At 38.0% G+C, this 12,687-nt stretch overlaps 1 protein-coding gene across 1 annotated transcript; it reads right to left on the reverse strand.

The window, feature by feature from the left end:
* Window positions 1-723: 723 nt before the first annotated feature.
* Window positions 724-12,440, reverse strand: lrrc3b (leucine rich repeat containing 3B). The gene is made up of 2 exons (XM_079591158.1): window positions 12,233-12,440; window positions 724-5,484 (listed from the first exon to the last, which is right to left on the reverse strand). The coding sequence occupies exon 2, from the start codon at window positions 5,369-5,371 to the stop codon at window positions 4,586-4,588; it is 786 nt and encodes a 261-aa protein (XP_079447284.1). The 5' UTR covers window positions 5,372-5,484; window positions 12,233-12,440; the 3' UTR covers window positions 724-4,585.
* Window positions 12,441-12,687: the final 247 nt, after the last annotated feature.

The raw sequence follows: 12,687 nt of genomic DNA on the forward strand, positions 1-12,687 counted from the left end.
TTTGCATCTCAGTGCCAGAGAATTGCCACTAGATGCAAATTTGACACCATGCGTGCTTGAAAGAGAAATAAATATTGAACATGTTTTTGTTAATATTGTTGGCTTGTATGTTGGTTACATTTTAAAGGGGTGGTATAATGCCCTTTACACAAGATGTAAAATAAGTCTTTGATGTCCCAGAGTGTGTGTGTGAAGTTTCAGCTCAAAATACCACACAGATATTTGTATATAGCATGTTAAAATTGTCACTTTTTGAGGGTGAGCAAAAACACCTCGTTTTGTGTCTGTCCCTTTAAATGCAAATGAGCTCCCGGCACAGGGGGCGGAGCTTCAAGAGCTCATGTCCTTTTACCTCACACACACACACACGCACTGAAAATTTCTAAAACTTTTAGCCTTTTATGTTCAAACCGGAGTCAGACAAAGATGGAGAGACTCAAGAAGAAGTGACAACATGTAGAAGAACAGGACATTTCTGAATGGTTAGTTGATGAATTTATGAAGCTTATGTGTAATTATCTTCTAGTCATTGATTAGCATATTCTGTCATGACAATCTATATTTGTTAATACACATGCAGCATTCACAGACAAACGTGATTTTTCCAAACCTATTGAGCTGCCGTACTGTCCATCTCTTACATATGTTTTAATATTCCTTAAAATACCGTAAAGTAGGCAGCTCACTAGGTTTTGGAGCAGAGGCGAAAAAAAGTATACCAGGAACAGTGTGAATGAATCTTTTATTTCATTTTCTCTACATCATGCATTTACAATGTGATGCACCATTGGTCCTCTTCCAGTTGTACGTCGTCAATGTCACTTTTTTGAGCATAAGTCAGTATCATGTATACCAAGCCAAAACATGGTACACAAAGATGAAGAAATTAATAAAGAAAATAAAAATAAATATAAGATAGGAAGAAACACATGCCTCTAATTTTCTTCCAATAAAAGCCTCTTCACATGATTCACGTTCGATTCCCCAACGCAAGATCCAGCGAAACATCAATACGTTTCCAACAGCAAGTCATTTTTATGGCCTCAATGAATCTTTGCGATGTGACAATCACAGGCAATCAGATTGTATTTGATGTTTAATGTGTGGAGCTTAATTTTGAGTGACAATGCAGAATCAGCTGAACAAGAAAATGTCCTGAAACTTGTGTTTGATGAAGACCAAATCTCACATTTACATGGGAAAGATTTAGGACACAGTGTTACTTGTGTGGCGCCACCAAACTTAACTTGTCGCTGACCTTTCGAAAAGAACAGACAGTTGAACATAATAATAATAAATCAGAAGAGAGAATAATGTGCACAGCATCTAGAAAAAATGATGAAATGACATTCAGAGTGAAAGTTAGAGAAGTCTTTGTCCAATATATTTAAGCATTTGCTAGGACTTCCTGTTCTAAGATCAGATATTTTCATTATTTTCACACTTTTTGCCACTTAGCAGCCTTGTAAAATCACCCCGGAGGCCAAAGCATTGCACGACGCATTGAAGCCGTGACATGAATCATGTGAAAGGGCCTTAAGAAAACATCACGTATCAGTGCCACTCTAAAAGACTCGCTAACTTAATTTGTTTTCCCCATTTCTTTGTGCAGTAAAGACATATCCCGAGTAAGACTCGAGTCCAAATGAAACGTTTCAAAGCAAAGTTTTCATTAGCTGGAAGAATGAGAGACTTATATAGACGAGTATTTCAGGCACTTAGAAAATCTCTCCCCCGTGTCCTTGGCTACAGCGAGCTTCACTGTGGAGTCTCCATTGAGAATCAGCTTTCTTTCCCAGCACAATACAACAACCGCAGTTAGACAAGGCAAAAGACTAGATAAGTACATTCAAAAACACGATTCTTTAAAGGGATTTCAGGTACCTTCCTACGCAAACGACCAATCTCTTTATCTACAGTGAAGTCGGGTAAGCGTTCTCCTAATGTTCTTCTAAGGTTCTCCTAATGTTTCCGATGAACCGATGTTGAAGCCACGATCAAACGTCATTATTATAACGGCACCAACCTTGGAATTTAATTACCGTTTAAAAAGTTTAGTTAAAAAAGAACTCCACTGGATACACAACAAAGAAGTTACAATAACACTCATTTCACTCACAAAACTACCGTAGTATTTCCAATTTGTGGATATGGTACTAATATATTCTGATTGGCAATTCCCCAATGATCAATACATTACAGTTTACATTTGGTTCCCCAATCTTGAACATACATGGTTGCATCCATCATAATACCATTTAACGTCGGTATTAACAACTTTTGGACATCATAGAAATACCACAGTCTCATTGGATCAGGTGAATGCAATGATATATGAAAGGCATTTGAAACTTACTATACTACGGCACCACCATAACCCGTGTTCCTAAGGGCCCTGATTTCCTCCTCTCTTCCATCTCCTCTCTTCTCCTGCCGTCTTTCTGTCCTCCAGCTCTCCCCGGGGCTTTGCTTTGCTGGACTCAGCAGTCATCCGTAAGAATGAGGCCAGTAATAGAGTGACAGCTGTAATTTTCTGCTCACGACCAGCCAGAATTACTGTACACACACAATAATGAGTGCTGGCGGCTGTACCGCAACAGCGCCAGGGGAAGCCGGCGTCCCTGTACACTTCCAGGACGCCAGAAGTTGAGTCAGAGTTTGGTTTCAGGGACCTATGAAAACACACACTGGCCATCTCATGTTACACGAGGACTATAACATGGGGCTCGGGAGCCTCTTTTCACGACATCGACAAAGAGTCTCACAAGTAACGTTTCCGACACAAGACTCGAATGGAGGTATCGACTACGTTCCTCGACTACTTTTTTTCGAGAATCACGTGACAAGCACCACACCAGCACTGCTGTGCTCTACGATTTAATGTGGACGAGTTTTAACGCAACAAACAAACAAACAAAAAAACCGCTAAAAATGCACAGGAACACAATAATAGTTTCAGTACTTTGGAAGAAATGTCCCGCATCGAGCCCGAGGTTCACTAATAAAGGGCGTGCCACACCGTTTTTTTAAAGGTTTTAAAATGCCTCGCGATTGTCTTATAAAACTTGGTAGCATCAAAACATCGGAGGGTTTTTACAAATCATTGGAGTCTATCAACATTTGCACCTGAGATTTGAGTTCTCAAAATACCTGTACTGACCATTATCGCCTCTCAACGATGGACGATCTGTTCCAACTGACTAGTTAAAATAGAAAATGACTCGTGTCAATGTGCCTGAAGACAAGTGCTCGCTCTAAAAGGTGGGACTGGACCACATTTAAAGGACAACTTTACGATTGTTTTAATGACGTCGCTTTTAAAAGACTCCCTCTTTCTCTCTCTCTCATAAGGACACAGAGTTGGAAGTTATTACAAATTGTTCTAAATACATACTCAGAAACAGGAAAGCACATTGGAAAAAGAGAAGACAGGTGTAGTACGCTAGACGACATTTACGATTCGCGCCACAATAGTCAACATCCTGGTTTAAACGCCGTTCACACGAAGAACGATAACTATTAGCGTGCACACAGACGCTTGATAACGTTCTGTTTATTATAAGCACACACTGCAGTTTTGTTGTCTGCCACTTTAAATGCTCAAGCTCTGGATTCTGATTGGCTGTCAATGTTTTTATCCATCATCAGCTGAAAAAAAGTGATTCCAAAATTAGGGATGCACCGATATGAAATTTTTGGCCAATACCGATAACCGATAATTCTTTATATTTGAAAGCCGATAACCGATATATTGGCCGATAAATCTAAATCCATATTTTTATATAATTTTTGAGAGCCTGATTAAAAAAAACTAAAGTCTCACCATTAAAATCCACGTCCCAAACAAACAATTATAATGTTCTCATGTTCATATCGTAGCCGATATGCATGTTGCACTGAACCGTATTTTCTTTTATTTGAAGTGTTTCCAATCATATTTGTTTATGCTTTTAATTTTTTAAGTTAATTTCAATTCTTTGTTCATTTGTTTATCTGTTAAAATGTCATACTTTCTTATTTATTTATTTAACTTTGAGTAAACTTTATGTTAGTTAATGGGTCGGTGTGAGTTGGTGAGAGAATTTGTGTATAATGAATTTGTAGGTGTATCTGTAATGTTGTTAATTCTTATTTTTGTTTATGATTTGTCTTTTGTATTCTGTATTTGTGTTTATAGGACCCTCTTGAAAATGAGATGTTGCATCTCAAGAGGCAAATCTTTAATAAATAAATATTTCAAGAAATTTAAAACCATCATGGCGAACAGTGCGCATCTGAAGTGTCTCAGCTGAAGGAAATAATCCATTAATTATCAGCTTTAATATATCGGACCACATTTTTTTGTCGAAAACAAAAACCTTCGGTTCGAAAACGACAGGATTAAAAATTAGCATTAAGTGGCCGATACCGATATGGTGGCCGATATATTGTGCATCGCTAAACGATATCTTTCTTCTGTGTTGTTCTCGTTACAGCCGTGGTGTGGATTTCACTATTCTCATAGAATTAGAAAAGATTATTAAAGCTTTATCGTCCTTGGTGTGAACGGGCCTTTAGTCTCTGGTATCGCGCAATCTTTGCGCCGTCACACGACCGTGCTGATGTCCTCCGGTTCGTCCGGCTTCTTGGGCTTGCTGGGAAGCGATTTTAAGTACTCGAGGTGTCGTCTCGCGTCTTCTTGGTTCTGCCGTACATAGTACACAACGTAAGAGATAACCATTGCAAACCAGCCAAACATGGTCACCAACATGGCGTAGTCGGTGGTCCGCTTGGCTAGGTTGCACAAGTCCGCGTCCACGGCCAGGAACGGCTGGCCCTCCTGGTCTCTCAGCTCCGAGCTACGGCACAACACGTGCGTGGCGGCCTCGTGGTTGTGTGCCATACCGCCCAGCGCTTGCTGTAAGGCGCAGTCGCAATGCCAAGGGTTGTTGTCCACCACCACGCGCGCCTTCAACCGCGCGAACGCCTCCTTGTGCACGCTAGTGATGCGGTTATGAGACAAGTCCAGCACTTCAAGAGATCCCTCTAAACCAACGAACGCCCCCTCGCCGAGGGTTTCCACGGCATTGTGAGATAGATTGAGCCTCCGAAGCATCCTCAAACCGTGAAATATGCGATCGGGCACCAGAGATATGTGGTTCCGGTCAAGTTGGAGTAGCTGGGTTTCCGGCGGGACGTCGGGCGGGATCTCCTTCAAGCGGGACAGACTACAGGTGACGTTGAGGCCGTGTGGAGGGCTTTCGGACCGCTGGCAGGTGCAACCCTTGGGACAGGTGCTGGCAGACGGAAAGCACAGGACCATGAGCACCAGGCTTTGCAGGAGCAGACACATGGGGATGGAGCGCGAAAGCCACAGGTCCAACGGCGTCATGCTGACAGGCAGTCAACATACTCGACGCCAGGGCCGTTCACGGGAGCCCCATAGCGGGACCGCGTCGTCACCAAGATCCGTGGGTCTCGTCAACTCTCATCGTCTGTATGAGCCTGCGGAGGGAGAACACACAGTGAAGGAGACCAGATCATTCATGGGTCGGATTGACACCTTTCTCCAGTACATACAGAACCTCTCTGTCTGAGAGGCCTGTCAGAAACACTCACATCAGTGCAACACTAAGTGATACGAGGCTAACTGAAGAAAGACTGCAGTATTTGCTGATTAATCAGTTGATATCTGAACATTCTTTGATTATCAATTAACAGAAGTGGTATTTCAACTGTTCCAAAATGTAAAATTCAGTCTTTTCTGCTCACAAAGGATTTATTTATTAAAAAAAAATCAAAGTATTTTATATAAGAAAAATACAGTAAAAACAGTAATATTGTGAAATATTATCACCATTTAAAATGGGTTTCTATTTGAATATATTTTAATGTGTAATTTATTTCTGACGTTGCATTTTCAGCAGCAATAACTCATCAGTGTCATATGATCCTTCAGAAATCAAAGGATCCACACACACACACACACACGCACACACACACAACATTAAATTTGCCACATTGCTCTATAAATATCAGCCATTGAAAAAGCCTGTATTGTTTGATCCCTAGTGTTTACAGTAATTGTTTAATTCAAATTGATGTTATTTAATGTATGATTAGACAAATGCATAAGCAGGCAGAATGAATACATTGGGTCTTATTATTGTGGACAGTGGGCAATTTTTATTATTATACAGTGGGCAAAATCTTTTGTGCATAAATGAGTGAATGTTTGCATACAGAAGTCGTGATTATTCACTTAAAACTTAGTGCATTGAACCTAAATCTGAAACTACATGAATGCAAAAATAAGATTCACAGACAGTTTTCAAGTTGCATTTAGTGTAAACTTATCTGTGCAATTTATTGCATCACTCTAATCAACACCTTTGTTGTTGTGCCCGATAAATACCGCTTTGATTGGACAAATAAATAATAATTTGATATATATATATATATATATAAACATTCTCCTCCTATAGCTTCAGTGCAGTTAGATAAGGGATAAAACAGTAAATCAGTCATTATCACAATATAAACCCCCGCTGGGTGACAAGACCCCACTACTGATCACACTGTCCGGGTTTATTAATTAAACTAAACATTTTACTGCTCAATAGACCAATTAGTGACCAACTCTAATTCCAGACCGCAGTTTTAACTCATTTACAGTGGTGCTTGGAAGTTTGTGACTTTATGACCAAAAACATATAACTACACAAAATAATATCCTTGGTCATTTATTTATTCAGGAAAATTATCCAAAAGTATGTGAGGCTTGATTAGCAGTTCATTTGAAGGCAAAATTAGGCTATTTTTAGATGTTTTCAGTCAATGCGATGACAATCCTGTGTCAGCGCCTGCCCTGTTTTATTTAAAGAACAGGGATCAACTTCACAACACGTGTTTGTGGACGTGTGTCCTGGCCCGGACAAATGAGGTGCTTGAGGACCTTGTTGTTGCTCATCAGACTAGAAAAGTTTATAAAACTATAAATATAACTATTCTAAAGAGTTTTGAGTCCACAAATCCACACAAATAGAGGACATTAAAGACAATTGCTACTCTTCCCAGAGGTCGACCAACCAAGGTCACTCCAAAAGCCAGATGTGTGTATAATAGTCCACGAGGTCACGGCTAATTTCTAAGCAACTGAAGGCCTCTCTCACGTCGGCTGATGTCAATGTTCTTGAAACTCCAAGAACAACATTGCTGCCCGTCTGCAGTTTGCTAAAGATCATGTGGACAAGCCAAAAATAGGACTTTTTGGTTTAAATGAGACGCTTGGAGAAAGAAAAACACTGCATTCCCAGCATAATAACCTGATCCCGTCTGTGAAACACGGTGCTGGTGATATTATGGTTTGGGCCGGTTATATTATACCAGTGTATTCTGAAGGAAAATGTCAGGACATCTGTCTGTGAACTGAAGCTCAAGAGAAAGTGGATCATGCAGCAAAGACAATGGCTGGATAATATTCTCAATAAATAGGATAATTGCTGATTTTACAAAGTATATATTTTGTTCTCATTAGTATGATTGGGGTTCTCTTTGGCTCCGTTCACACTGCGAGCCTATGTTTACATTTTATAGTTGTATCTCTTAACATTAGCATATGAACTAACATGAATGAATAAGGTATAATTAATATATTCATATTTTTTGTATTTTAAAAACTACAGTACATTTTCATTGTTTAGTACTATTTTTACTTATTTAAATAAACTTAAGCACTATTTTATGTTTGTTTTCATTCAGTATTCATTTTTGAAAGTTGATCAATCGGTTATCGGCGCGGGCTAACCTAGTTATTGGGAGAAAAAAACACTATCGGTCGAAGTTTAGACGTAATAGTCTCGCATGTAGTCCGATATGAGTGCGGTCGCATTGCTAAACATCAGATCTGTATCAGATTTAGCACCACATATGGAAGCGGCACAAATCAGAATAGAAAATATCAGATTACATGTGACGTGTTCACTGTCACTGTCATGAGTCATGTATGTGACCCCTGGACCACAAAACCAGTCACATGGGGAAATTTTTCGCAATTGAGATTTATACATCATATGAAAGTTGAATAAATAATCTTTCCATTGATGTGTGGTTTGTTAGGATAGGACAATATTTGGTCGAGACACAACTATTGTAAATCTGGAATCTGAGGGAGCAAAAAAATGTAAACATTGAGAAAATCTCCTTTAAAGTTGTGCATTTATGTTCACGATTGTGCTGCATTCACTCACAAAAATACATGTTTTATATATTTACAGTAGGAAATTTGCTAAATATCTTCATGGAACATGATCTTAATATCCTCATGATTTTTGGCATAAAAGACAAATCTATGACTTTGACCCATACAGTGTATAGTTGGCTATTGCCACAGATATACCCGTGCGACTCCAGACTGGGTTTGTGATCCAGGGTCACATATAAGCCAAAAACATTTACCTGCAGTCTGAACGTAGCCTTTGGACTTTGGTGAACATCTGATAAAGTTTTGGGTTATATTTATGCAGAAATATAGAAAAATCGAAAGGGTTCAATCACAAACATCCAAGCCCCGCTGTGTAAACTACACCGAATACAGTTTCAAAGCAGCTTCCCCAACACTGCATGAAGAAACACACACAGTTAAGGTCACCTAACACACTGCAAACCGCTTGTATTTCAGGAGGACAGGGAGAACTATAATTAACACACATTAACACAGAGCACATGCCACTGAACATACGTGACGCCAAGCCGGGATTGATGCAAACAACAGAAGAGAAAAGTGAGAGATAACAGCGGCTGGAAGAGTTTCTGAGTGCGCTACATTTAACAGCGGACTGAGTTAGCGGAGCACAAAACATGCGCATTAACAGAGGCATGCACATCTGGACCTTTTATATGTAAATAAATCAATAGTGATGTAAAAATAAGCATCCCAGGAGTCCTGACATGCCATGCTCAGTGAGTGTGTGTGTGTTGCCGGAGGCTCTTGAGGGCCAGTGTGGACTCGGCTGATGTAATGTGTGTGTGTGTGTGCATCTGCCACATGGGATATATGATGGAAGATCTCAGCCGTTTGGGAGCAAACTATTACAACTCTGACAGGCCATTACAGAAAACGAGAAAAAAACAACAACGTGTCACTCACACACTGTCAACAACAAACTACTTATGTTGAAATTCAGGCGAGATGAACTCTAGATGAATCTTAAATAAAAAATACATGATATTATTGCATGGCTCTCTGGAATGATTCTGATTGGTCAATTCTGACATTCAGAAGTCAAATTTTCCTGAAAAATGACTGTTGCCCATAGCAACAATGTTTAAATGACTGCTCATCCAGGAAACTGCATGCTTCAATAAAGCTGTGCTTGTGTATTAAGTATAAGCTCAGCTAATGTAATATAATATAGGCTAATATAATATAATACCTCTGATTACTCTAAATTGTAATGTAAAGACATGCATTTTCTGTAAAGCTGCTTTGAAACTATATACAGTATTGTGAAAAGCGCTATACAAATAAATGTGAATATAATATACTAGTATAATATAATATAATGTCACACGTTCTGGGTTTATTCTTCCATAATTACATGCTGATTGTTCATCATCATCCCTAAATTATAAAACATCTGGGCTCTCGATCTCCATTTGTTGTTTAAATATTAACGCACGATATATCGGCCACCATATCGGTATCGGCCGATATATGTTAATATTTAATGTACAGATGTTTAAAATTTGTCCAATGTATAAATGCTGATAAATAAAGGATTATTTCCTTCAGCGGAGACACTTCAGATGTGCACTGTTCATCATTATGGTTTTGAATCGCTTGAAATATGATTGGAAACACTTCAGAAAAGGAAAATACGGTTCAGTGCGACACGAGCAGTCCAAGTCATATCGGCTACATACAGTAATAATGAGAATATATCATTGTGTGTTTGGGACGTGGCTTTTAATGGTAAGACACTTGTTTTTTAAATCAGGCTCTCAATTTTTTTTATAAAAATTAGGATTTATATTTTAAATTAGGCCAATATATCGATTATCGGCTGTCAAATATAAAGAATTATCGTATCGGTAAACTGCAGTTACTTATGGAGGAACATTTTTATTTAGACATCACTCTTCAGGATGGATATATATGATATATTGAGGTTTATGGCCTGTGATCACCATATAAGAGAGTTACAGGATCTTAAACCAAGCCAGACCTTATTGAATTTTGTTTATGAATATATATATATATATATATATATATATATATATATATAAACTAGAAGCTGTACCATAAATGCTAGTTGTGGCATATCAAATTGTAACAATATATTTTACAGTTAAAGGAAGTTGATTCACACTTTTAACTACTAAATATAGTTTTATTTAAATAAAATCTATTAAAATATGATTATTAAATGTAGAATTACATATAATGTTAAGTTACCAAAAATATGTATACCATTTCAAATAATATAGTTTATACATATACAGCTAAAGGAAATTCATAAGGTGATTCACACTTTTTACACCTAAATATAATTATATATTAAAAATCTATTAAAATATCATATTAAAAATAAAATTAGCATATTTTTTTAAATTATTAAAAATATTCAGATAATTTAACATATATGTATTATATTATTAAATAGAATTTATTTATTTTTCTCTGTTAGGTAAGTTACAGCACACCAATTATTAGGTTTTACTGTAGCATTGTTATATATTAATCGGACTTAATGATTGGAGAAGTCATTTCACAATATGATCCAGTTATTACATTTCAACTAAAAAGGTCAAATAAAAAACAATGAAACATGCATTAATGAAACATTCAATAACATGCATTTAGAAAATAGGATAACATAGATAGGTTGATTTTTAATTTCAAGCTGACTTTAAACATTTAATACTTGATGCATTCTCTTAAAACAAGTCTTAATATTTCATGCAATTTGCTTCTAGGGTACATCTATTTTCTTCTAAGGATGTTTAGATATTTTACTACATGGTTAATAAGAAGAAATGATATTGCTGTTGGCATTGCAAGAATGAGTACAGACCCTGCTCATCATGAATGGAAGAGTCATAATTAGACTGACATCCGGTTTTAATATTAAAACACATTGATCCAGATTATTATCATCAGGCAGAGCTTGGCTCTACGTCACCGGCTCACAGCTCCAAGAAAGCCAAACAGATTGTGAAGCTTTTACCATCATCACAACACATTAAAGTTCATAATGTGAAGATTATGGAGCTGGGGAAAGAAATCCTATGGCTTTTATGCACTTGCCATCATTCATTTATTCAATAAAGCTTTGAACATAAATAACGTTTGGGTATCGTGGCTGATATTTTATACTGAGCTAAGTGACTAATAACAAGCAATGTCTGATGAAAAAAATTGCATGGATATTTCTTTTGATGCATTTTATGCATGCATTTTACTCCTCACTGGATTTGACAGAAGCATTAAAACCTTGAAGCACAAAGGGTAAAATAATATGTTGTTTAAAAGCATCATATTGCTCAGAACAAATGCCAGATCTGAATCTGGCTTTAAAGGAGTCTCGTGTCAAATGTGATAATAATCCGATCAGATATGAGCAGAAGCAGAGCTTTGATCCAATGCATTATCCCTGAATTAATCCTGAAATCTGACCCTTCCGGTGTGATCAAAGGGAACATCACCTTCTTCTAGCAATTTCACAAGCAGAGACAGCATCAGAAGCACTCCAAGGCAGGTCTAAACCAGAAAGCTAAGCGCTGAAAATAACTTTTCTCGACTTGTAAAGCAGTGCAGAGTGATCTCGCAGATTACAGCCGAGGCGCGCATCTCCACACCCTAATGAATGTGAAGCATGATTGCATTCATTAAACATGATTATTAGTCCCATTATGAGAGATGAATCAATAACTGCAAATAAGTTGCTCATGCCTGGCTGGCTTAAATAAATCAGACATGTCAGTTGCACTGTGACTGCACATCCAAACTGCAATTGTCAATTGCTATTCAAAAGGCGCATATTTTATGAAGCGCCTGCAATAATTCACTCACAAACAAACACCAGCTGACGCATGTAGCCTACAATTCGCTTGTTTTATATCTAACACACGCATGTAGTCTATTCTCAGCATGCAAAATGCATATGTGACACAGATGAATGCGTGTCAGTCTCTCTCAATCATGTGTGTTTATGTGTGGCTGAGCAACAGGCGACATGCGTTTGTCTCTTACCTGCGACAGAAACACTCATCGATCGCCGCATCCGTGACTCTCACATCCTCGGGGAATCTCTCAACATGTATGATGTGACGCTCTTGGGTGTTATTTCATGTGAGCTCGCACATATTTGGAGATTGTTGTCTGATGTTAGTGGCAAGAACCACGGGAGTAACTGGGAGGGGTTCGATTGCTCCGTGGTAGTGGAGTCCGATTCGCGAGCGAATTTGGTTCTTTTGAGCCGATTCTTTTTTAGTGATTCAGCCGAGCCGATTACTGTGCTGTGGGGAAAACAAAATTGCTTTAATAATAATATTAACAATGCTTTTGAAACCTTAGAACATTATATAAATCCTAAACCATGTTTTTGGACCATTGTGACAAGCAGGTGAAACACCTGTTTGCACAAGTTTAAAGGGACAGTTCACCCAAAAATTAAAATTGTGTCATCATTTAGGCTCAAATTTTTC

The sequence above is a fragment of the Phoxinus phoxinus genome (assembly GCF_949152265.1).
Source record: "Phoxinus phoxinus genome assembly, chromosome: 19".
Taxonomy (NCBI): domain Eukaryota; kingdom Metazoa; phylum Chordata; class Actinopteri; order Cypriniformes; family Leuciscidae; genus Phoxinus; species Phoxinus phoxinus.